The sequence below is a fragment of the Delphinus delphis genome, chromosome 3 (assembly GCF_949987515.2).
Source record: "Delphinus delphis chromosome 3, mDelDel1.2, whole genome shotgun sequence".
Lineage (NCBI taxonomy): Eukaryota > Metazoa > Chordata > Mammalia > Artiodactyla > Delphinidae > Delphinus > Delphinus delphis.
Window position 1 is genome coordinate 63,677,594 of NC_082685.1, and position 26,827 is coordinate 63,704,420.

The 26,827-nt window shown below is 48.7% G+C and overlaps 1 protein-coding gene across 1 annotated transcript; it reads right to left on the reverse strand.

Moving 5' to 3' along the window:
* On the reverse strand, positions 1-26,112 carry LOC132423302 (organic cation/carnitine transporter 2). Its single transcript, XM_060008877.1, has 10 exons — positions 25,463-26,112; positions 18,266-18,369; positions 11,357-11,511; positions 10,206-10,377; positions 8,887-9,013; positions 7,049-7,149; positions 5,221-5,435; positions 3,498-3,680; positions 2,131-2,266; positions 1-1,463 (listed from the first exon to the last, which is right to left on the reverse strand). The coding sequence occupies exons 1-10, from the start codon at positions 25,853-25,855 to the stop codon at positions 1,376-1,378; spliced, it is 1,674 nt and encodes a 557-aa protein (XP_059864860.1). The 5' UTR covers positions 25,856-26,112; the 3' UTR covers positions 1-1,375.
* Positions 26,113-26,827: the final 715 nt, after the last annotated feature.

The window sequence follows — 26,827 nt, forward strand, 5'->3', positions numbered from 1 at the left end:
AATAAAAGTTGTGGGCAGTTGTTATTATTTTAAAAAATCATTTAATTTATTAAAACATCTTCATTTCCCAAGGCACTTCAGTAGCTTTCACAAAAATACTTTTTTGTTTTTAACCAGGTGAAGCATATGCTTTAGAAGTACCACGGTGGCATAATCAGAAAAGAGAAGACAATTTTACGCTGAACACAAAATATCTCCCAATGTTACACCACTGAAGTGAGCAACTCTGAAAGACTGTGAACACGACTTAATTTTCTTCTTTGTAATTTTTTTCCATGATTAAGTTTCATGAAAGGAAAACACACACAATGATGTCATTTTTGGCACCCAGAAAAGTGCTAGTAGCTAAGGCTGGTGAGGCCTTGCGTAAGTGGCAACCGTGGACCATTGCCAGAGTGATTCTGGGTTGAAACAAACAAAAGACACAAACCAGGAGGCTAAGGAACCAGCCTTTCCTAAGTCTATTCTGAAGTGCAAATAACTTAAGGAGAAAAAAAGACATAACAACAAACAACAAGCAAAACACAATCAAAATCCATATTATAGTTTTGGGAGAAGAGACAAGTTCGCTCGTCTCTCTTTCTCATTGATATACTTCCTTCAAACCATACATCAGAAACCATAGTAGCTAGGAGACTTGATTCACGTAGTAGTGGAAAACAAGAATAGTAGATTCAGTGATGAATCTCTTACGGGCCTGCACAAGACCAGTGCTTTGACCAGATGTAAACAAGTCTACCCAGTAGTCACTCTGAGTGGTCCAAGAGCTCATAAGTTAATGCACTTGTCTCTGTTCTGTATCTGCTGAGTCCTCTCCATATGAAATACCTCTAGGTTTCCCCAGACTTGTGCTTTCCTGCCCTGGGGAAGCAACAATCCCATTTAATATCCTTTGTAACTGAGAAAGTATGAGAAATCAGACTCCCTGTGAAATTATTTCTTTTCCTCTAAAGTGCACCATTAGTGGGAAACAGGGAAAGGATTTTTTGGCAGGGTGAGGAGGTGGAGAACTAGACCCCCAGTTCTATCAGGGGCCTTCTCAGGCAGTCTGAAATTAAAATGTAAAGTTTTAATTCATATTCTTCCAAATCCTACTGGTTCTAATGAGTAGTTAACTTCTTAGGAAGTGCCAAGTCCATCACTGTAATAGTTAGGATTTACCCAAAGTTGTCCGTCAGTAGCCATGGTGTCCCTGGAGGGAAGGTGGTGCTCTAGGACCATATGCAGCTGAGTCTGGGTATCCATCCGTGAGCAAGGCAGACACAGCGTCCGCAGAATGAACAGCAAAGACCTTTGCCACTGAAGGACTCAGTGTCTGCACAAGCCACTTCTGACAAGACGGTCTTTCCTCTTTACCTTCTCACTGGAGGTTGTGTTAGAAGCCTGTGTTTTTAAGGACTGTGGGGCCTTCTTCACCATCTTTTAACATCCTTGTGTGGCTTGGAGTTTGCCTGTATTTTATTCTAGAAGAACAAGCCAAACAAATGTTAGAAACAAATCTTAAAAACATGTCTACCAGTCTCAAAACAAACAAAAAATGCCCCAGAGCTGAGGTTATCTCACTAAAGGGAAAATATCATACAGCAGATTCTGAAAGGTTTCTTCTTTTTTTTTTTTTTTTTTAACATCTTTATTGGGGTATAATTACTTTACAATGGTGTGTTAGTTTCTGCTTTATAACAAAGTGAATCAGTTATACATATACATATGTTCCCATATCTCTTCCCTCTTGCGTCTCCCTCCCTCCCACCCTCCCTATCCCACCCCTCCAGGCTGTCACAGAGCACCGAGCCAATATCCCTGTGCCATGCGGCTGCTTCCCACTAGCTATCTACCTTACTACGTTTGTTAGTGTATATATGTCCATGACTCTCTCTCGCCCCGTCACAGCTCACCCTTCCCCCTGAAAGGTTTCTTCTTGTCTCTGTACTATCCGAGTTGCTACTGCTGTCGAGATGTTCATGGTGACCCAGTGGTCTGGATCTGGCCAGAGAGAACAGGCTGTAAGTACCCGGCCATGTCTGATCCTATTATGGCTAAACTAGTCCATGGCGTTTCTGAGTTCGTGGGGAACTCTCTGCCAGGCCCAGACCCAGTGCATTAACTTTGTGAAGAAGGAGGCCCCCTTACCCTTTGACCCTTAGCATCTGGTCAATGGTGTCTGGGAGTGGGGTGCCGAAGCTCTCTGGGAGGAACAAGGTGAGGATGGCTGTCAGGATGGTCAGACTCCCCATGAGAATGTAGGGCAGGAAGCGGTCATAAGCACCTGTGGCAAAGCAGACAGAGCCCCAAGCCGGGAGTGCAGTTTGACATGGTCTCTCTCCCTCCCTTTGTGTCCCCAGGACTCTAACAGGGATCACCTGCCTTCTCAGCCTCAGCATCGCCCAGTCTGAGCTGCCATATTGGAATCTTGCACCTAGGCAGGTCACAGAACCCAGAGTTGGCACAGAGCAGCAACACCTCGGTGCAGGGGATGAGTGCAGCCTGGGAGGATGGGCCTGAGCCATTTCTATTCCTATTTCCTTTTTATTGGCCGTGCTGTGTGCCATGCGGGATCTTAGTTCCCCGACCAGGGATCGAACCTGTGCCCCCTGCACTGGGAGCACTGGACCACCAGGGAAGTCCCTCTATTCCTATTTTCTAGCCAAAAATAAATAAGTTAATCAACAAATTAATTTAAAAAAACCCAATGCAGCCAAAAATTAATTAATTAAAAAAACCCAAAAAACACCCTACTTCCTAATGCTGGGTTTCCAAGGAACTCAAGGTATGTGTCCAGGGATAGGAATAACTCCTCCACCTCTCCAGGTGTGTCACAACCCACTCGATTTGTCTTCAGGCCAGATCAGAAGGTGTTTCTGCTTGTCAGGTCTATGTAGCATGTTCACAAAGCACTCTGAGTACTCCCAAGGTGAGTGCCACCCGTCCCTAGAGATGTGCCAGCTAGGCATGTGCAGGGGGACAGCAGCTGCCATGAGGAAATAACTCTGAGAAAGATAAAACTGGGGCCCTATTACATAAAATGGTATGAGGCAGATCTTTGCACAATGTAAAACTGCTGTGTTAAGTGCTTCAAGTTACAGAAATTCTCGGTTCATCAGACCTCTAGAATAGACATCTTTCCCTTCCTGTTCCTTATAAACTATGATTCCAAGAAGAAATTTCCCCAATTAGTACACTGGCTCCCTAAACGATGCTGCAATTTCTTAGGATAGGGTAATTACGTTCTCTGATGGAAGGCCTGGGAAGGCTAAAACAGATACAAAACCCCTCAACTGTCGTCAATTTCTAGCTGTCTATAGGTTGTTTTCCACATGAGTGCTTCCACCACAGTGCACCCAGACAGGAACCTTCTCCAGGCATAGATCCAGTATTGGATGGATCCCATTTGCTGAGTGTGCTTGCTTTCTTGTTAACAAGCCATCCCCAGGTCACATTAAAGCCAATCAGTGCTTCCACCCCATCCCTCCTGTGTGCGCTTGACCCACGGGACTTACCAAGGTAAATGAAGTAGGGAGACAGGATGCTGCCCAGGCGGGATGCCGTGGAGCTGACTCCCACGCCCATGTTCCTGACCACTGTGGGGTACAGCTCGGCTGTGTACACGTAGACCATGGAGAAGGCAGCAGTGACTCCAAACTTACCCACCATCACCAGGATGGTAGCCAAATAATACAAGTCTGAAGAGCAAAGGGAAGAAAGTAGGAGAAGGCACCAACCCAAGGCACGCTGCTACTAGTTTTTTGCCTGAAACAGACATACTTTCTCCCTGGGAAGGGTGGAGGAGGAAAGTTTCTATAACTTCCTATTGTGGGATAAGGGGCTTATGTCCCTCCAAGTTGATTACCGAGAGGAGGCTGGGACCTGCAGCTGTGTGAGGACAGGCTCTTCTCCTCAGCCTAAAGACCACCAGAGTGAGCGAGCCCCTCAATAACCCAGAGAAACCTGCTCTCCAGTCCAAAAGTCATTAAAGACATGTGTGTCAGAGGGGGCAGCTGGCACCCCAGAACCTCATGCTGCAGGCACTGTGGAATTAACTAAGGATTTGTGGATGAATGGGAAGTTCAATTATAACTCACTTCACGCTTTCACTCCATGCAACACTTCACAGACCAGCAGACCCTCATGAATGATCCTCAGATCTCTCCTGCTCACTGTGCCAATGAGGAGATGCTGTGAGTGGCCTGTGGGTCTCCCTGAGCTCTGGTGTGAACCTCTACATACATTCCTGGGCTCCCAGCCATGCTGCAGTGGGTGCTCTTCCTGTGCAGAGTGTTGCCAGCCTCAGGGGCCCACAAATGATTACCAGAGGTCCCCAAACCCATGACAACTCTCGGTACCATGATGGACATGAGGATCCATAAACCGTTTTATGAATTTTCAGAGGGCTGCCTCCTACCCTTCTGTGGGATACCAAGATGGTTTTACAAATAAACTCCTGCTACTGGCCTGTGAGAGCCACGCTGTGGCCTGGCCCTGCCCTTTTTCCTCTCCTCATCTCTTACCAAGTGTGCCAGGCTCATTGCCTCCTCAGGGTCTTGGTCTTTGCTCTTTTTCGGCCTGAAATGTTCTGCTCCTAGACTTTCTCATGGGTTTCTCCATCGTTTCATCTGTTTCTGCTCGACTTTCCCCTCTTTAGGGCCACTGTCTATGACCACTCTATATAAACTAGCTCTCCATTGTCCTTCAGTGTCATTATTAAAGGTAACACAGTCTGTACTATAACAAGCATTTTATTTACTTGTTTGTTGTCTGTCTTCTCAACTGGAGTCTGAGCGCCAGGAGGGCCTGGGGCTCTGCCCGACTCCTTTACTTCTGCACCGTCAGCCCCAAGCACAGTGCCTCCCCCACAGTAAACACTCCACAGCTACTTATTGAATGAATAAATGACTAAGATGGGGCCAGGTTAAAAAGACATGGGGATGGCCCTCTTTCCTCCCCCTCACTCTGCAAATAAAAACACACACACACACATTAACTTGGGTAGAGAGTACAGTCAACCGTCAGCCCCACAAGGTCACTCTCCCTTCTCCCCCAAAGCCCAGGCCATGATGACTGGTCCCAGGAGACACTTTCTCTTGACTTGTGGGCTGAGAACACAGATATGCAGGCGAGCTGTAATGGCATAATTTTATTCTCTTTATTAATTGGCTGAGACAGTATGGTAGAGACTGAGTGACTCAATGGATATCCCAGACTGCAGACATGTATGGTACCTACCTGGGGGCACCAGCTGCACGAAGAGAAGAACGCTGCCACCCAGGAAGAGGGCGGTGGCCATGGAATAGCGTCGGGGCAGGTGCTGCAGGAGCAGCCAGGCCAACACATATGCTGGGACTTCAACCACAGCCGAGAGGAAGCAGTTCAAATAGACATTCCCATGCAAGTTAGGAGTGTCAAGGGAAAGCCCAAAATAGCCCACTGATATGGTCATCCTGAAACAGAATGCAGAAAATAGCTGGAGAAGTGGCATCCACGTGCCTCCCAACCTGGACAACTTTTAAAATATAATTATTGCAGGAAATTCAAAACTATCCTTACCAGGAGGGCAGCAGATTTAACCCTGAGTCTTACTTCTTAGAAAGAAAGATAACTTCCCCCGAGACCGGGGTACCTTCTGGGTCAGAGCACTTTCAGAGCTTTCTAAACAAAGCGTTCCAGCAAAAAGACATATAATTCAGACAGATTCACTTTGTTGGAAAAAAAAAATCAAAAACCAAAAATACTCCAACCTGCCTTTCGGCTTTAAAAATCCTAAGCTAAAGCACTCACAAAAGCCTATTTCCCTACTCTCTGAACCTCCCAAATCCAACAATTGCAGAAGGAGCTAGGGTATGAGTAAGGAGGCAGATAGCAAGTGGGGTGTGATAAGACTGATGAGATAAAATAAGGAACAATCATTAGGTCAAACATTTAGAGAAAGATCCCTGGCGGACCCTCTGGGGCGACCAGCCAGGAAGAGGCTGGTCAGAAGCAGGTGACCCCAACCCCACCGGACTCGTGGGGAGGAGAGGGAGCTCCCAGTGGGCCATCTGCATGCCCCCCGCTGCCCCTGGCCTAGACCCTGTCCCCAGTAGGCATTCTCTCTATTGACGGTCAACACTCTTTGGCAAACCAGACCAGTATGAATCAGACTGTTTTTAACTCATCTGCAGGTTGAAACCACAGCTGGTACAATCAGGGAAAAGGGCATGTACAGGAGTCCCTGGGAAATCCAGAGTAGGAGGGGTGCCTGGGTGAACCATGGAAGGGTGACTCATCGCAGGCTGGCAGGTCTGTGGTGCAGGCTGAAAGCTGGTTTTGTTTGAGGCCGACTCAGGGGCGGTGCACTGCCCTAAGGGATCCCGTGCCATTCCTTGGAAATGGGTGGCTGGCTGCCAAGGCTTGTTGACTCCAGCAATAAGCACTCTGAGATGAAGTCTGCCTTCCTCCCCCGCAGGCTCAGGTAGTCACTTGTAATCCCAAGGGTCTGGCCACTAAGCAAATGCTACCTAGGCACTCGGATGTGTTCCTTTTCTCTAGTAAATCACAGATCGCTCCCTGACACACTTGGTGAAATGCCTCGTTAGAAGGAACCTGACGAGGATGTGTAGGCCATGGCTCTACCTCCAGGACAGTCTCCAAACATCCCAGAGGGAGGATGTCCTGCTTCCACATTTCCAGAACATACTTAGCAGCCTCTATAACTGAAAGGACACGGTGTCTTCACTTAGAACTTCTTAAAGGCCTCAGTCACTGTCTGATGCACAGGCAACAGGAACAACTAAACTAGGGACCCAATGTGAACAGAGATTTGCCTTCTGACCCGGAGGGATCCCCAAAGATCCCATATCTTCCCCCCAAAGCTCCCACAACAGTTTTCGTTCTCCTCTTCTGAGATTCCGTTAAGAACTGGGACATGCTCACTTCTTTTATTGCAAGGCACATCCCTGCCACTTTCTGATGGCACAGGCTTTCAATTCTGATCTGAGATGTCTGCAAATGCGAGGCCTGACAGACACTGCCAGAAGCTTTGTCTGGAGGCCTTAGGTATGTCTCACTTACGCACCACAGAATTATGGACATGATGGTGACCATCCGGATATTCTGGGTTCGGAGCAGATCCAGAATGCTGTGAGACTGCTGTTTCTTGGAGCTTAGGTCTTGTAGCTGCAGGAACAACATGACAAGGGTACGGGACGGAGAGAAGGTTGGAGACTCAGAGACCCAAGAACATACTTGAAACCCTGGCATCTTAGCTTTCTGCGTCTCCGAGTTGGGGAGTGTTTTATGTTTCTTGCTTGAAAAGAAGGGTATGTATAGTGACTATGTCTTGGGCTGCAGAAGGCTTCACCGGGCCTTGTGGATAACAAATTAGTGAACAAGAATGAGGAGGAAAAGTAAGTGACCAGCCCTTGGTGCGATGCAGCCAAGGAGGAGGCCCAAGCTGACTGCCCCCTCCCGGCAAAACCTCCAGCCCCGTCAATGGCCACATTCCAGGGAGGCCTCTGCGCATTCCTTTCCAAGGCTGGCTCCCGGCCCCTCTGGGTCAGAGAGAGAAACTGGCTGTGTAGTTTATTGATATTATATTTTAAAAGAATTAATGTTTTCAGTCCTCATACCATGTAGTTACTGGTCTACTTCCAAGGAAAAAAGTTTCAGATAGAAAAACAGGAAAATTGACCTCAGCTTCACTCTGAGTAACTTCCTATGAAATCTGGCACAGCCAAGGACATTAATAAACCACACATCTAAACACACTGATGTTGCTTTCTTAAGCAAACCCAGTTTTGGAGTTTGTTTTTCCTGAGTTAGCAGTTCAATGCAAGGTCAACTTTTGACTTAATGGATCCCTTGGAATACCCTCATTTCCACAAAGATGCCAGTGGGACTTACGGTTTCATCCAGACTGACCTCTGCAAAGCTACAGAGGCCACCTCACTTAAAAGCCCTCCCTGCCACCTACCCCTCCCTGAGCTTTTGTGCACCAGAGTCCTTTCTAGGACGTGCTGAGTGGGATTTGGTGCTGGGCCACCGCTTAACCATGAGGCCGGCAGGGCTGTCAGTGGCCAGCAGCTTCTTTGCTGCCTATAATAACCGGTCTCTCTTTCCCAAGCCCCAAGTCTGCATCTGCATGCCTTTGCGCACTGCGGTATGACTGACTGCTGGTGGCTGTTCTCACAGCCAGGACCTTGTCTTCCTGTCAGAGCAGGGACACACTCCAGAACCCCATCAACCAGCAATGACAATTTCTAACCTCTTCTCAGAGGCATGAGGCTGAGGAAAACCGCTTGCTGCAGAGGAGGTGGAAAGAGAGGGAACAGGAAGGAGAAGCAAGACCCAGGAATCAGGCAGAGCCAGGAAATTACTCATGGCGCGTGAGAACAGGGTTTGCAGAGAGGGGTGGGGTAGGGGGAGGGCGGATATCAAAAAGGACCTGGCTCCAAGACGATAATCAACAACTCCCCGTTGGTGGGCGGAAGGAGACAGGACATTTCTAACTCCAAATCTATTTTTGCTTCATACTTTAGGTACTTGTATTATTTTTGAAGATGAGAAACAACCTAAGGTGTAAGAAACAATGATTTCCCAAAATGCCAATTTCATGAAAGACCTATTAACTCATAAAGAGTTTTTATTATTAAAAGTAATGGTTCGACTGTATGATCACTTAGAAAATAATTATATAAAGTATGAAAACCTATAACTCCACGGAAAGGTGAAGGAGTTTACGCAGTTGGCACCTTCTCAACTTCTGAATTTTAACAGGACCTGCCTTGGGGGCAGCTGGGGCTTGGGCGGGGGAGAGCTGGGCTCCCGTGTGAAGGGAGGGCTTCAGGGCTGTGTGGTCCTACCCTAAAATCATGGTCACGGAGGCCCTCCCACCAGCTCTGGCATGGTGCTCACCTCACTGGAGTCAAAGATCGTTGAGGGTGCAATGATCCCATTGATTTTGGCAGCCCTGCGGATGATCACCTCTGCCTCTTTAAATCGGCCTTGAGAGATGAGCCATCGGGGGGACTCAGGGATGAACCTGGAAGTACAAGGAGCAATCTCACTGAGGCCTTCCCGTCCCACAGACCAGGTGGAGCATAAGTGGAGGTGGGAAAGGGGGTTTCAGAACCAGAGCTAGGTTTGAGGGATGTTTGGTGTTTCCAAACCAGAAGCTAAGAGGTGCACCATACTAGAGCCAGTAAGTGCGAGCTTCTGATTTCACTGGAGTACACAAAGTTTAGAGGGGCCGACACACCATGATGGGATTCCTCCCCTGGCTGGCCACCTCCATTTCTGAAGAGTGGTGGTGCCACCTGCTGGACACTAAGTAGACAGGTGCAAAATGGGCTCCTGAAGCTTGGCTTCTGTCATGGGCTGAGCCCGGCCCAGACCCTTACCCTGCCGAACTCCCTTGCTTGTGCCTGGCATCCACAGCAGCTTTTGCACTGGCCTCTTATAGCCTCTAGTTTTTCCTCACTCTCCCCCCTCCCCCTGCCCCGCCTTGATTCATCCAATTGACTCTCCATAAGGCACTTAGGTGTTTTGAGACTTTATGGATCTTATTTTCTACCTCACGAGGTAGCCCCTGCCCTTAGGTCATAACTAGGACTCAGCTGTACCATCTCAGCTCTGTATCTTCTCCTACTATGCTCTGCACTGCTCTCACATCCAGGTGCACCAGTGATCTCACCATCCCCACCTGCAAGGAAGGATTCTCGCCTCAGCCCCTCGGCTGTGTTCTCTTTCTCCATATGGAACGGTCTCCTCTCTGCCTGTCCAACCTCTATCTTGGAGGCTCAGATGGAGCCTGGTTTCCTCCATCCAGCTACCCTGAGGACTCGCACAACGTGCTCCCTCTTCTCCCGGTGCCTCTGGCACAAGGGTGCGGCAACATACAACCAGAGCCAGGGCCTAAGCTGTCTTGTCCTGCAGTCTGATAGCTTCCTGGAGCTTATGCTAAACTCTATCGTCTCGCAGCTACTGCTCTTTCCTCTCCTTGCACTCCAATCAACCCAGCACAGGGCTGAGAACAAGTCTGTTGATGTCTTGGGGCTGTTTTGTTTTTGGCTTTTCTGAGTATGGAAAAACATTCTGAAATACCTTATAAAGACTAAATTTTCTGTCTCTGTGAGCCCAAATGGGGATTTGTGGGTTGCTGCTGCCCCCTAGTGAAGGCCAGATAGAAGACATCCTGCTGGTGGGCACCACCGGGCACAGGGCCACACACTCACCACCACAGTGGGAAGCACAGCACCCCCGGCACCGTCAGCGCCAGCAGAAGCATCCGCCAGTCTCTGATGAAGTGAGCAAATAGCGGCAGCAGCATGTAGCCAAATGCATAAAATATGCACACGCCTAACGTAGAGAATATAATACGAACTGACTTGCCAAGAATTTCTGTTCCTGTTCAAAACAAGGGAGGAGTCATGTTAGTATTTTAATTCCGGTTATTTCCTTATTAATCTTCTTGTGTGTAATTTTCAACATATAGATAAGAAAGCAGGCAGAATTATCTTGAAGCTTCCAAGCCCTAGGGAGGGATGGGATTCTGACCACCTGCTGCGGGTGCCTCCTTGTGGCCTCATGGCGACAGTTCTCTCATGAAACTGTCATCACTTCCTGAAGCCCTATGCTAAAGATGCCACGTGAGGCCTCACTGGGGAAGGAGATTCATTAAAGGGGAAGTCACTATTAAGGCCACACATGCTGACTATTACGCTTTAAGGAAAAATGTTTTATCAACTGTGAAGAGAAACAAATAATCCTTTTAACAATCAACCCAAGAAACCCAAAGACCAATAAGCTAGAGTTAGATGCCTCTGAACAGTGAGACTGGCAACTTTTCAGTGAGAGCAGGCCAAAGCCCTGCAGTGTGGACTCAATTAAAACCCTGAAGGTCATGTGACTAAAGCCCACTCCTATCAATTCATTCTTGCCAGTCGATTTCACTGGCCACTGTTTTGCAGAAGAGGCAGTTTTCTTCCTTGGTGAGCCTGCCAATCATGGCCCTTGCTCCTCATGTCATGCCTCCCTGTTTCCTTAGCTACCCCAGCCCTGGGCAGAGGCAAGTCCTATTTTTAAGATCTTAGGTGAATTCCGGCTAAATGACCATCGAGTACTAATGAGACCAAGGTGCCACACCTCGGGGGCCAGAAAAGAACTGGAAATCAGCAGTCAGGCTATTGGGCTGCTGGGGACACAAGGCTAGGCACTTGGCAGACTCAGTTTCCCTGACTACTAATTGGATTCATCAAGAATCCCTGGTCGGTGTTGCCAGAGACCACTTCCCTTGGAGGGGCATCACAGCTGTCTCCAGAAAGCGGGTGGTGGGATGATGGTGAAACACAGGATCAAGTACTTGACTTCAAATTGATGGCCATACCCAGGACAAATGCTGCCACGTAGTTGGAGATCTGGCCCATGCCTACAAGGAAAAACAGCATGGCAAACATCTCAAAGTTCTTCGAGAAGATCTGCAGGAAGCTGAAGCCAGTCTGCATGCCCATTGTCACAAACAGCACATTCTTCCGACCAAACCTGGGAAGGAAAGGAGAGTGACAGAGAACCAGCTGGGAGAAGGCAGCAGGAATGGGCCCCACCAAGAGGGGCTTTCCCCAGAGTCATTTCAGGGAGGGGTCGCGGACACTGCTGCCAGGGCAGCTGGTGTAGGTGCAATCCTGGCCTCTCAGTCCCTATGCTGTTACTCCCCTCCCCACTCACCAGGACCAATGTGCAGCCTGGGCACCAGGGTTGCCCAAAAGGCAGTGCCAGAATTAAGACAGTGATTACAAGGGATTGACACACATTCATTATACTTAAATTCATACATTCATCATTTATTATTTTTTTAAAAGAGCTGGTTTACTTTGGAGGATGATGGAGAAACAATTCATTATAAATGAAAACTGGTAAATAAAGGGGAAAACATTTGTCCTGACTTTTCTATGTAAACTATGGCGAACAGTTACCAATAACAGATGAGGGAGAGTATCATTTCATAATAGTATTCCAACTATTAAATGAAACCAAAGTGATAAAACTAGAACATCATCATTTTACAACCCCCGATGAATGAAGAGATATGGGTGTTGTGTTTCAATGACTGCTAACATCATAAAGAGAGACACTTGAACATCGCATGACTCCTATAGTCTTTACAAAGGGGCTGAATCTGAATCTGATGAAGTCTCTAGATCCAGCTGCAATTTGCAAGAAATGCAGGGAAAAGAGGAATATGCTCAATTGTATCATAAGCATACAGTTAGCAAAATTCAAACGGGGAAATTCTACAGGTAGAACAGCCCAGGCAAAGAAAAGGACGGAGAATCCATAGGTTAAAGTAGACTAAAAGACATACAAAAATTTTTAAGTGGGCAAGACTAAACTTGTGTTTAAGGATGTACATTTAGACGATAAAACTACAAAAAACCCACAGGGAAGTGATTATTATAAAAGTCAGGCTAGTGTTTACTTATAGGTGAGGGAAGCTGTTGTCTTTGGGATGGGACAGATGGATGGGGCTTCTGGGTGGCCAGCAAAGTTCTATTTCTTGACTTGGTGGTATTTATACGGTTATTTCCCTGGAATAATTCATTAAGCCTCATTTGTTCTGTGTGGTTTCTGTACCTGTGTTCATTTTCAAATTTTAAAAAATGTTGGTTTTTTTGGGATTTGTTTGCTTTTAAAGACAGTGACACAACAAGGAGGAACAAGTCAACCTAGTTCATTCAACCTAGCAGATTCAGCTTAAGTCTGCCCAGGGCTAGCAGACACCTATTTTCATTCAATGAGTATTTATTTGAACATCTATTATATACTAGTCATTACGGATGTATTTGAATTAAAAAAAGACACTGATTCTGCCCTCAAGGAGCTTATAGTCTACAGTTGGTGAGACAGACAGTAATCATATTTTAATCGAACAACAACACTGCTGAATGTACAATTACACACTGGAACAAGAGCACTGAAGGAACAGCATCCTGGCCCACAAGGGACACAACAGAGGAACCTATCCTGGACTGGAGGTAGGGGCTGGGGACGTGGGCATTCAGGGAAGGTCTCCCTGATTATGGGGCACTGAGACCAGACCCAAAGGAAAAGAAGTTCTTGACAGGGCGGAGTAGGGGAGAGGGACCAAGCTTTCAACGATATTCACAGTACAGTGGGGGAGGCCAATATTAATCATATGGTGTCATCTTTTATTTACCAATTTCTGATAGGAACAAGGAACCAGGGTAATGTAAACTGGGGACCCTGAGGAGGCCGCCTGCGTGGTCAAGGAAGGTCACGGCACGCGGCTGGGGGGGGTGCGGGGGGGGGAATTCTTCACTGTGACTGCGAGAAGAGCATGTGCAACTGTGGCTAGAGGGGCATGGTGAACACGAAGGGCAGCTGTTCAGTAGAGGGTGGCAGGAGCCAGACTGCACAAGACCTTCAGCCACGGTAAAGAGTTTGCTGCTTCTTCCCATTACAACAGGGTTTTGTTGTTTTTGATGATATTGGCGTCTAGTAGATAGAGGCCAGAGATGTTCTAAACATCCGAAAATGCCCAGGATAGTCCCCCAGAACAAAGCAGTCTCTGGCTCAAAATGTCAACAGTGCTGAGGTTGAGCAACCCTGACCTAAAAGGAGGCTCCCCTGCATTGTCCTGTAACAACAGTGCCCTGCACACCAACCAAGGGGAGGGCCCTTCCTACCCTGCTTTCCCTTCCCAAGGTCTCTCTGGATAGTAGGGAAGAGGAAGACTCACGAAGCCCTTACATTGCTATAGTCCTTGGCAATCCAGGGTTGGGGCCAGAAAACACTCACGTTTTTTTTAAGAAATATTTGTCTATTTTTATTCTTTGATATTTATGCATAAATTGTACATTTGTAAAATATAGAAAAGCACAGAGAAGAAAATAAAAATCAGCTGCATTCTCTGATAGCCACTAACATTTTTTCTCTATTTTTTTAAATTGAAGTAGAGTTGATTTACAATGTTGTGCTAATTTCTGCTGTATAGCAAAGTGAGTCGGTTATACACATATAGACATTCTTTTTTTATATTCTTTTCCATTATGGTTTATCCCAGGAGATTGGATATAGTTCCCTGTGCTATATAGTAGGACCTTGTTGTTTATCCATTCTAAATGGAATAGTTTGCATCTACTAACCCTAAACTCCCAGTCTATCTCTCTCCCTCCCCTCCTCGCCCTTGGCAACCACAAGTCTGTTCTCTTTGTCTGTGAGTCTGTTTCTTAGACAGGTTCATTTGTGCCATATTTTAGATTCCACATTAAGTGATATCATACGGTTTTTGTCTTTCTCTTTCTACTTAATTCACTTTGCATGATAATCTCTAGTTGTATGCATGTTGCTGCAAATGGCATTATTTCCTTCTTTTTCATGGCTGAGTAGTATTCCATTGTATATATGTGCCGCATCTTCTTTATCCATTCATCTGTCGATGGATATTTAGGCTGTTTCCATGTCTTGGCTACTATGAATAGTGCTGCTATGAACATAGGGGGACACGTATCTTTTTGAATTATAGTTTTGTCCGAGTATATGCCCAGGAGTGGGATTGCTGGATCATATGGTAACTCTATTTTTAGTTTTCTCAGGAACCTCCATACTGTTTTCCATAGTGGCTGCACCAACTTACATTCCCACCAACAGCGTAGGAGGGTTCCCTTTTCTCCACACCCTCTCCAGCACTTGTTATTTGTAGACTTTTTAAGATGGCCATTCTGACCGGTGTGAGGTGGTACCTCGTTGTAGTTTTAATTTGTAAGAAATGCTCACTTTTAAAGTCTGTCAACAAAAGGTCAAACACACACATGCCTACAAAAATAGGAAACATCAGCTACTTCTTCCCAGAGTTGTGCCTCCCTTCTATTTCTGCACATAGAGGTAACTCAATGACGTCAGATAAAATGCTTTGACAGCCCAGGATTATTTTAATTGCTTTTGACTTTTTGGCTTATTCATATTCCAACAAGGAGTCTTATATAAAAACTTGATATTCTAGACAACTCTGGAGGGCATGAATCCACTGCCGTTAGGTAATCTGTTTGGCTTAGGTTTTTTTTTTTTTTTTTTTTTTTTTGCGGTACGTGGGCCTCTCACTGTTGTGGCCTCTCCCATTGCGGAGCACAGGCTCCGGATGCACAGGCTCAGCGGCCATGGCTCACGGGCCCAGCCGCTCCACGGCACATGGGATCCTCCCGGACCGGGGCACGAACCCGCGTCCCCCGCATCGGCAGGCGGACTCTCAATCACTGCGCCACCAGGGAAGCCCTGGCTTAGGTTTTTGAATTGGCTCACTTAGGAGTAAACTGTCCATCCCACAGAGTCCTGGGCCTTCCAAGGGGGTGCAGACAAGCTTGAGGGGTGGTGTAGGGAGCTGAAGGTAGGTGCTGCAGCCAGAACAGCCACATTTTTAGCTATTTCATTGACTGAACTTAAACGATTCTATTTAAAAGATGAAGTCTGCTGGCAAAAAAATGTTTAAAGGTTTGAGAAACCCTGTACTAGCCCTTCTGAAGACTAAGGTGGTCCTCAACATACACACCAACTTTGTTTCTACTGTTTCCTCAGGAGCAGATCTTTGGGAACTTAAACACTTTCCTCAGGTAATCGTGGTATTACACGGCTCTGAGGCCAGCCCACAAAGATCTCCCTATCCCATGACACAGCTGACCAGAAAAATGCACTGAGCTTCAACTCTGTAACTGGGGTACCTCCTCCTAGTCTTTCACATGAAGGTAATTCCTCTGAGTCTCAGCTGCCACCCAACCCTGTGAGAGGGGGATTCCCACTACCCCTCTGGGAGGGCCTCTAAGCTCCGTCCAGGGCACGCCCTCCTCTCACTCTACACTGTTCCCAGGCAATCTCATCCACTTACGGGGCTTTGATGAGGGTTCTATCAACTGACAATTCCCGAACGTGTTTCTCCAGCCCAAACCTCTCACGGAGCACCCTATCCATACATCCAACTCCATACTCCATTCCTCCTATGAGACCCCTAAGTCTCATAGTTACCCCAAATTCAGTATGTTCAAATTGAACTCAACATCTTCTCCTACAAACATGGTCCCCTTCCAGAGTGCTTTGTCTTAGAGAAGGGTATCGTCATTGACGCGGCTGTGCAGGCCAGAAGTCTCCCTCCCCTCACTTCCCATGTCCAACTCATAGCCAAGTCCTGTTGGTTTTACCTCCTACCACTCCTCCCCATGTCTACCGCCCTCAGCCTAGTCCAAGCCACCTTCATTTCCTGCATAAAGGAGTGTGATAACCTCTTAATTGGTCTTTCCACAATCCTCCTTGCTTCCTTTCAATCCTTTCTCCACAAAGCTATGGAACAACTTTGTAAAAATGCAAATCTGATGATGTCACACTCTTAAAAGCTGCCCACTGCTCTGTGACGAAAGCCCAGACTCCTGTCATCTGCTAAGCCCGGCCTGCTCTTCTGCTTGGGCCTCAGCCTGCCTCGCTGCGTTGTCTCTATACCACTCTCCGCACCCCCACCCCCCACCCCCCACCAACACTTTCTTCCAGTTCCTAAAGTGTGCTATGCCTTCGCTTGAGTCTAGGCTTAAGTACTCTTGGCTCTCTTGCCCAGCACACTCTTTCCTCTCTTCACCCCTTTAGCTAGCTAATTTCTACTCATCTTTCAACCCCCAGCACATGCTTCAATGCTTCACCGTCTCAGGTCTCCTCTGTCAGACCCTCTCTGAGCACCCTGTACTTCTCCGCTATATCACTTACCACCACAAAGGATAACAAGTACTTCCCTCAATTCTTTAATACATTCTGCCTTGCTAGAAAGCAAGTTCTAGGAGAGCAGGCACCTGGAACAGTAGTCCACACAAAACAGAGGATCAGGACTCTGGGCCCGAATCCTAGCTCTGCCACTTGCCAGCTGTGTGACTCTGGGCAAGTCATTTAACTCCTCTGGGCTTCATTTTTCCCATCTATAAACTGAAAATAATAATGCTTCCCACATCATAGGGTTATGAAGATTAAATTATTTGTTGTTTCTTTTCACTTGGTATACAGTGCTCATAAGAGTGAATGGCACATATTAGATGCTCTGTGTTTATTAAATAAATATAAGTAATCAGCTGATGCTTGCTGCTAAGTTAAGGGTCTGGGGAAGCAAAGGCCCTTCCCCTAAAGGGGTAAGTGTCTCAGGCTCATCTAGAATCATCAGTCAGTGGTCACAGCCTACTTAACTCTTTAATGCTCACTGGTGACTGTAGGAATTTGTTCGTTTTAAAAATCCCTAGATGACACTCTGGAAAAGACAAATCTAGTGAGAAATGCACATATTTCTTATGAGGAAAGACTTCTCAAGTAACGACATTAGTCCATAGATGCAAACATGCCAAAACATCACTTTGCATGTCTGCTGCAGGATAAAATGGCTGTAGTCTTAAGGCAGGATGACATTCTCACCCTGAACTTCTCTATTAGAGACTCCCCCTGCTGGGACGATGCTGGGACTCCTCTCCACTGGGTGACCCAGTGTGGCCAAGGACCTTGCTGAAGGCTGCTCTTCTTGCCATGGGCTTCGCTCACAGACCCTGAAGCTCTGGGGTAACAAGACACAACATAATAAACCCCTCTGAGAACACCATGGAAACTATGGAACTGTTTTCCCCAGAAAAATGCTCACATACAATCTCTAAAATTCTGTATGGGATTTCCAGAGGAGATGAACTCCCTAAGCCATGGACTTTGAGGTAAGAGCCTTGGAATTACACAAATAACCTGCTTATGGGTCAAAACAGCACACTTCCTGATTGCTGAGAAATGCCATAACCATAAGCCTGTTAGATAAAGGGAATCAGCCCTGTGGACATAAGAGTTCTGCCCATCACACTGCCGTTGGCTAGTGAGACCTCTCACCTTGAGGAAAGAGCAATGGTTTGGGGAACACAGAGGCAGCCACCTATGGAATGCCCTAAGATCTACAACACAGCTGACATGCGTGTGTGTGGTGTCTCCCTCTCCTAAGCTTGAAGATGCCAAAGAGTTACGCTCACCCAGGGAAGGCGAGCAGGCAGTGCAAAGTAAGTTGTGGCATATTTCCTGGTCAACTGGATCATGTGTACACTCGGCTGAGGTTGTTTCACTCAGCAAGCATTAGTGAGAGGAGGTTGCTGGCTCTCTTTACTTGGTCTGGAGTCTATACTATAGATGTGCCTTCGCCTTTTTAAAACACACAGCCCTGGGCTGACAGAACACTACCTTGCTCTGTGCTGAGGTGCCTTGCAGCTGCAGGAGTAGACACCCACCTTACCTGTCTGAGAGCTGCCCCGAAATGAAGGAGCCCACCAGCACACCCCCGAAAAACAAGGAGACCGTGAGCGGGGCCTTCCAGTCGTCCTCACACACCAGGTTCCACTGAAAGAGGAGCAAAGGGATGTATCACTCACTTCTTTTTAAAAATGTTTTAAATGTAAGGCTTCTTGGAAAATGGAATCAGAACATCCTGCATCACTGCATGCTCTGTTTACATTACTGTAAGGGTGTGTGAGCTCACTGAGGCAGGCGATGGCTCGTCGGGCAGCAAGGCAAAGAGCAGGTTTCCCCTCACAGGGAGACTGACCATCCTGTTTTTCACAGCTCTTAGCCTCATTGTTTTGCTACCAATTTGAGACGGGGAGACAGGCTGGGAGCAAGTACTCTGCCCATGTGCCAACCCAGGAGGAGGCGAGGCCTTTCACGGTCGCTTCTAAGGACCTGGGCTGAGGCTGGGGCTGTGGGTGGGGCAGGGCACCCTTTCAGTGGGGTTCAGGTCATTGGCAGGGGTGGCATAGGAGTGGTTCTGGAGCAGGGCTCTGCAGCTCTAAGGGTCAAGGCTTCCAGTGAGGGACTGAGGCCAGAGGGCCTGGTATGCACCATCTGGATCTGTTCCTTCAGCTCTGCTCAGGCTTCAACTCTGGGCCAGTGACCCCTGGGTCCTTCTGCTGACATTTAGAGCTGGGATCCCTGATGCTGTGCCAACACTAGGCCCAATTACAGCCAAGAGCTCTGAGCTGGCAGTCAAGAAGCTGGGTTTTAGCTTCTACTCTACTGTTAACTAGTTACCCAACCTCAGACAAGATTTTTCCCCTCATTGTGCCTCAATTTCCCCATTTGTGAAACAGTGATGGGGGTGGGGGGGGGGAACAGGCTACAGTGCTTGAGGTTCCCAGTACCCAGTGTAGAGTTCCATCTCTAGTTAGCACGGAAAGAGGTCTAAGGGCATGGGGAAGCACCTAAACATTCAGACATTAGGTTGCTCCAGCCTAACAAGGGCCAAAAGAAGGAAGAAAAACCAAAATAGGAAGCTTGGTGGTCCCCAGAAAAATGTTTCCCGCAACAGAGAGGTGGTGCTCAGTAGTAACCAAGAAGGCCGCCTTCTAGGGAATTTAGACCCTGGCTTGCCTGGCACCAGGCTGCAGGCCTGCCCTCCATGGGGCCTGCTGGCTCCCAGGAAGTGTGCGGCTTCCAAGAATAAAGCATCTCTTCCAGGCCAGGGTCAGAGGGAAAAGCAAGTCTGCTTTTTGGCCCTGCTGGGCAGTGTGTGCACAGTGCCTCCAGGCACCTCAGAGGGGGTCAGAGGGCAGCCCTTAGGGTGGACACAAAGAACCCCTGCAGCTGATGATAAGAGCCACATACTTGGCTCTCCACTCTGGAACAAGCATGCACGTTGGATGGACTGAGAATGGGGTGGTGATCCCCACTCCAGGAAGAGTTGGGGGTTACCAACTCCTAAATCTAGAAGAAGGCCAGACTAGCAGAAGACAAGCAAGGAGCACCAAGGCCCAATCACTCAGGCTATGGCAGCCTTCCCACCTCTGCAGCCTCAGCCGTGCCAGCACCCAGATACCACCTCCCTTCTAGGAGGGTGAGTGCTCCTAGGGCAGCCCCCATCCAGACAGGGCTGCCGAAGTCAGGATGGGAGTAGCAGGGGAGTCAGTGCTGAGGGACTTGGTGATGGGATGCTAGCCTCTGGGGGTGTTAGGCGGAGCTTCAGGACCAGACTATGCCTATTGCTGCTCTTGAATATGATGTGATCTATTCCCACCTAGCATGCGCTACTTTTGTAGCGACAGAAATAAAAAAAATGAATACAGTCAGTAGCTGCTTCTCAATAGGTCTCTCATGAGGGTCGGGGACTGATATGGCTGTGCTAGACTAGAAACCCACACGGGCTTCTGCAGTGAGTTCTGGGGTGGAACCCCCCCCCCCCATGCCAGGTCTCCCAATATAGGCTTCTAGGGACTTCTGGACTGGCAAGGCCAGGTGCCACCTGGAACCAGGTCAGACTATGCTCTGCAGGAGACAAGGTGACTGTAGTGCTCATCTTGGAATAGGTCCCCAGAGCATCTCTCCGGCTCCTGCAGCCTCACCACCACCACTTGGTCCAACTGGGCTCTCTATCCGCTACTGACATTTCTCAACAATTCTCACAGCCTGGCTTTGGGCCCTCCAAAAGCAAGCATGGGTTAACACTTCTTTCCTCCTGGCCACAAGGGGCCTGTGAGTAGTGTCAGGAAAGATAACAGGTCTCAAAAAATGAACAGAAGGGCAGGCACAGGCTAGGTCCCACCCAGCCAACCCATCCACTTACCTGTCAACCACCAGATGGAGTGCAGTGGGCTCTTGGACTTGGCCTGACTCCTCCTTAAGCGGGCGGCAGGTGGAGCAGGGGGCGATGAGAAGCCCATAGAGTCCAGGCTATGTACCCCGGGCTTGTTGTGTTTATAGAGGAATGTAGTATCTCTATACTGAACTCCTGGCTTGGCAGCTGCGACTAAAGCAGCTACAGACCAGCTCACTGACGCTGCCACTTGGTACGAAGGATGGGCTATACTGGCTGATGATAACAGGGATCAACCTTAGAACTAAATGTGTAGGTTTAAGATTTAGGTCATGAGTCTAGTATCCTTACCCCTCAGCTGGGTTAGCTATGAAAGCAGGCGCAAACTGAAAACATCTGGGAGTAACCCTTGCAAGGAGCCTAGACTTGCCACCCTTCCTGGTCAGAAATGTGCCTTTCTAGTGGTGGTGTCTTCATGGATATATATGTGTATGTGTGTATATCTATATCTATATCTATATCTGTATCTATATCTCAGAGCTTTTCCAACTATATACTTTAGTTATGTACAGTTTGTTTTATACCATTTATACCTCAATAAAGCTGTTAAAATTTTTAAGAAGAAAGAGAAATTGTGTCTCTTGTACGCAATATGTAATTGGTGCTACTTCTCAGTTATGGGAAGTAGAGAGGTGATGTAGTTCCCTGGGACTAAATGTCCTTACCTGTGAGTTGGCTGGAAGAAAAAAGAGATAGGGCCTGTGCCCACAGGGCAGAAGCTCTTCCCAGAGATGTACCTAGGCTGACCGCATCAACGGTCAAACACACTGGTAAGCACTACCTGTTACTGAATGCCATGTATTCTACACACATTTCATTCTGCCTCCTGCTGCAATTAACGGCGAATCCTTGCCCCAAGGCTGTCAGGGCAAGGAGAAGAAGAAGAAAAAGAATTTGCTACCATATCCTCTACAAAGCCTGGCAGTGCCCTGCAGAAGAGAGGCTCGGTAGCTGTTTGGTACCTATGTGAGTGAGTGAATAGATGGATAAAAGGACAGTCAACCTTCCGAACCATATTATCCCTTGGGTTTAGTCCTTGGGCTTGGCTGCCCAAAGCCCAGATGAACCCTGAGCTTCATTCTCTAGAACAGATTATTTTCCTTTCTCCCTCACACCTTCTCTGTGACAACTGTCAGAACTTTGACCCAGGATGTCGGTTCTCAGCTAGCTAGAGAGACAATCAATCTGCCCACTCATGGCCAGATGGGTCTGTTGTGACTGCACACACACAGGGCCCTTCAGGGACCCAGCAAGTGGCTTGCCATGAGCTGCAAAGGCAGGGAAAAGGATCTGCGCTTTCCTAGAATGAGGGAAGTCAGCAAAGGCATACCAGTGAGGCACAGTCTCCAGGTCTTTTTGGTCTCCCCACCCCAGAGTCAGCCCGGGGCCTGCCTCCCAGGTCGATGTGGCTTTTTCTTCAGGTGAACGTGGAGATAACAGTGGGGTCTCTCCTATTTTCCAAGACTACACGCACATAAGGCTGATGGAAAAGCTGGTCCAGAAAAAGAGGTTCTCTAGGACAACAGGGAGTAAAAGTGTTGCGAAGGGTCAGCGCAGGGGGCTTCTGGGAAGCAGAGGCTGGCAAGGAGCAAGGGGACGCAGAGGACTGCTGGGTTTTGGCTGAAGAGACCCCACGTCATGGGTGCCAGAAGAGTTAGAAGTTTCTAAAAGAACCTTTCCGGCCACAGGCTGTGCTATGGAGACACCAAAAAGCAGGTGTCTCAGACCCAGGTAGCCTGAGAAATCAACCAGGTTCCCCGAGAAGGAGGCAGTCCTGGGCCAAGAAACACTCAGGTATTGGAGCAGCACTGCACAGTGGGGTGGCTGATTCCCCAGCACTCCAGGGGTGACTGAAGGGCTAGAGAAGGGGCTAGCCTAGAAGCACACGGACCACCAAACTATTCCTGAAACATGGGAGAACCACCTTTCTCACCTCATAAATAGCGTCCCCTTCTTTCTGCCAGTCCCAATGCCTTGTTGCAGATCCACGCAGGGGCAAGCCCCAGTTTGTGGAGTGGGGGATTACATTTACTTTAAAATATTCCAGTCAGTGCCTTTCAACCACCACAAAGTTTCCCTTCTATAAGTTAAACTTGTCCTTTTCTTCTTCAGTTTTCACACTTTAGAGATTTCAAAATTATTCATTAATCCATTCAATAAAAATTTTCCTGAGTACCCAATCTGTATCCAGCATCAATGTTAGGACTTGCAGGAGATACAGAGATGTTAAGTCTACCACAAAGTTTAGTACTACATGTGCACACATTAACCTCAACAAAGAAAAAAAATCAAACAGGAGACCTGAGGTTTTCATTTTCTGCTGAAAAACATGAATAGGGGGCTTCCCTGGTGGTGCAGTGGTTGGGAGTCCGCCTGCCGATGCGGGGGACGCGGGTTCGTGCCCCGGTCCGGGAGGATCCCGCGTGCCGCGGAGCGGCTGAGCCCGTGAGCCTGAGGCCGCTGGGCCTGCGCGTCCGGAGCCTGTGCTCCGCAGCGGGAGAGGCCGCAGCAGTGGGAGGCCCACATACCGCCAAAAAAAAAAAAAAAAAAAAACATGAATAGGAATTGAATACCAGTGTACTTACAAACACTTCTATGATTTGGGGCAAAGGGCAGTCTTGCAGACATTTAGCAGGCACAGGACAAGCTGCAACGGTCAGCAGGCCAGGTCCAGGTTGAAAGAAAATGGGCCTTTGAAAAAAGGAGCTCTCAGAATGTTAATGCAACAGCTTCCAACAGTGACTGTTCACCAGAAGAGAACAAGCAGCCTTGAACTTAAAGTCTGGCATTCCAGCATCCTCTAACAAAGGGCTAAGTAATAAATTAATCTTGCCTCCCTGCAAAGACTGACAACCTGAAAGTAGGTGAAAGGGCACATAGCTCTTACAAAACTGTTAAGACAGCTAAAGAAATAGGCTAAATATATAAGAGGAAAGGCTGACATTGGCAGCAACATAGCTCAAGGACCCTTCTGGAACAGTTGGCCTTTGGGAGCTCATCAGTGCCATCACCACTCTCAGCCGAAGGCATGATGGGGGCAGCAAAGAAAGAGCAAATGACTAGAGTAAGTTGGGGACCACAGGGGTTAGGGAAAAATCCTAAGAAATGCCATGAGCTACTTCTGACTTCACTGCCTTTTCTTCCACAGGCAGCCAGAAGCAGAATTTGCAGGGACTTCTGAGTCATGGACTGTGGCTTCCCCTCTGTGTTCTCTCCCTGCAGTCTGAGGAACAGCCTCTACTTTCACAATGCTTGGCCTCCAGAAGGGTGACAGACTGGCTTCCAGAAGGGTGACAGACTCACTTGCGAGGCTAGGACCAAGGATTTGTGATGACTGGAAGTTTTCATACTCCATGCACTTGTCAGCCACAAGTCACAGTCAGCTACCTCCAATCAGTACCTCTTTTCTCAAGTAACAATGCCTGAGGACACTGGAATGATGTCACTTGCTCAGAGATCCCAGTGGGGCTCTTCTCTTACTCCTACTACATACATGTGGAGTAAGGAGGCACAGATGCTGGGGACATCAAATGTCCAAACATACAAAAAACAACACACACACACACACACACACACACACACACACGTCTGTTGGGGCAGCACTCAAACTCCCCTGAAGGGTGACAACCCCCAGAAGCAACACACACAGGGTCTCCAGAACCCTTGTAAGCCCCTTTCAGGCTCAAGCGGGGTTTGCTGCCATACCAGGACCTGTGCACCCTGCCCTTCAGCCTCTTCTCTGTGAACTCTGCCCTCCGGCCAGGTTGTTTCTTGCTGTTCCAGACTTTGCATCTGCTGAACTCTATACACCAGACTCACTGAGAAGCCTCCTCCTCCAAGAAGCCTTCCCTAATCCTTGAACCCCTGATCCTGACACTCAGTGAACCCGGGCACCCTGGAGCCTATAAAGGAGTGTTCTTTTCAGTGTCCTGCTTGCTCAGTTCTGCTGAGACTACAGGGAGTTAGAGTGCCAGTGTCGGAGTATGATGCAAAGCACATCCACGTGCATCAATAAACATCACATCATACATCCAGCTTTAATGATTGCAAGGTCACCAGGGGACAGACAAGGCCACCCAAAAGGAAAATCCAAGGGGCTGGGGCATGAGAAAGGTTTTCCCCCTGCTTCCTATGAACTAAGGTTGTATGCTTTAACTAAATCTGGCTAATGACATTTCCTTAGAATACCCTAAAACATACCAGGTCAACAAGTCACCCTGAATGGATCTTCAGATGCATGAATCCTTAAAGGCTAGTAACTAACCCTGAGCAAAAGGTAAGCAATTCTTTACGGGGAATGACCAGACAGTCATTTAGGGGTGAAGGTGGGTGGGGAAGGAGTAACTGGGAAAAGGAGCAAGAGACAGTTTTATAGCCATGCTTCCTTTAACTTAAAAAGTTTGAGAAAGTAGAGGGGCATTTCCCCTCTCTCTGAATAGATGCCAAAGGCTGGAGGAAAAATGGTGACAGCTCCTTGGCCCAAGCTCTAGCTCTAGCTCTAGTTCTCAGCACTCCCACCCCCATCTAAAGTCTCTGACTACTCAGAATCTTAGAGTATCTACAAGGAGTCGCCAGGGCCTTCTTGGCTTCCTCTCTAAGATAGCTAACAGGATGGGCGGCCAGCCTGACACCCGTGCTGCGATGTCCATGATCTCTCTGGAAGTCACCACGAAAAGTTCTCCGGAGCCACCTGGCTGGACGATGACCATCGCCAGTGTGTAGTGAGTCGCGGAGAGGGAGTGACAGCATCCAGCGCTCACCTTGGCGGGTGGAGTGCACGACCTTTAAGACTGTTAAGGTCCTGCCTACTCCCCGGTCCCAGGCCCCGGACGCGGATCTGTTACCCACCTCGGTCACGATGGTGGACAGGTAGATGTCCCGGTTGAACTCCCAGCCATCCAGGCAGCCCTCTTGCTCCAGCTGCTCCAGGTCCACGTCGCGCCCCGGCTCCAGCCCGAGCGCCGAGAAGTTGACGATCGTCGCGAGCCGGTAGCGGCGGCACCTGTGAGGCACCTCGCGGCCGTCCTGCAGCTGCAGCGGGAGGCTGTGGTTGCGCCACACGCTGCTCAGGTTCGCTGTGTCCGGCACCCGACAGTGGTGCTCCGGGGTCGCCGACAGGAACACGGACGACAGACCGTTGAAGCCGTTGGGGACGATGCTGGCGCTGAGCAAGAAGAAGATGAGGCGCTGGAAAGGGCCCCACTCGCCCAGGAAGGCGGTCACCTCGTCGTAGTCCCGCATTCCGCCCTCAGTTGCCCGCGCGGCGCGCGGCCGGGGGTCGGAGGACGCGGCGGCGCGCGTGCGCGTGCGCGTGCGCGTGCGCTGTGGGCTCCCACTGCGCGACCAAGCGAGAGTCGGACCAGTGAACGGCCCGCCGATTGAACGAGATCGCAAACTCCTGGCGCCGCCGCTGCAGCCCCGCCGAAGCGACCGGCCTTACATAGTGCACAAGGCCGGGGCGGGCTCTGGGCCTGAGCCTCTAAGCCCGCCCAGGCCGCTGGTGGTGCGGCGCGGACGGGGGCGGAGCTGGGCCGCGCGTGACGGGGGTGGGCGGGCCCGGGCCGCCGCGGGCACCTGGGGCTCGGACCCGGTCTCTGCTCCCGCGTGGAGTCGGCCTCGGCGGGCCTCGGTGGGCCTATCCTTGAGTTTACATCCGAAGGAGCCCTGGCTGGGCTGAGGAAGGCCGCGAGACTCGTGACCTCGGCGGCGCTTGAGGCCGAGCTCGCTGGCCCAGCGCGGAGCCCGGGCGAGCCGGAAGCTAGGCTCAGGTATTAAAAATACTGCATCGCCCCCCACCCTTTACCGAAGCCAAAAGGGGCACTGTGACTGGCCCAAGGTCTCGTTGCTAGTTTACTGCCCTTGACACCGCCCATTTTTGTAAGAGTGACCAGGATTATCTTGAAACCGGAACCGTTAACTACCCCAATGGAGAGCCTGGGAGCAAGGACTTAATTCGAATCCAAATGCCCTTTACATATTTTGGTCTGTAACAAGCCCTTTTGTTGTCCTTTAACTTCAAACAAATGTAAAATTTTAACTTCGAGATTATTGACGATCCCAGCCTAGGATTAAATGTTCCCCTCAGGTTAGTTATTTCTGTACAGAGTTAAGAGTTGAAGGGTAATTCAAAAAAGCAACTAGGTGATTCTAAAGCTTCACTGTCCCATTGAATAAATAGCTACATTTGTAATTTAAAATTTTCTAGTAGTCATA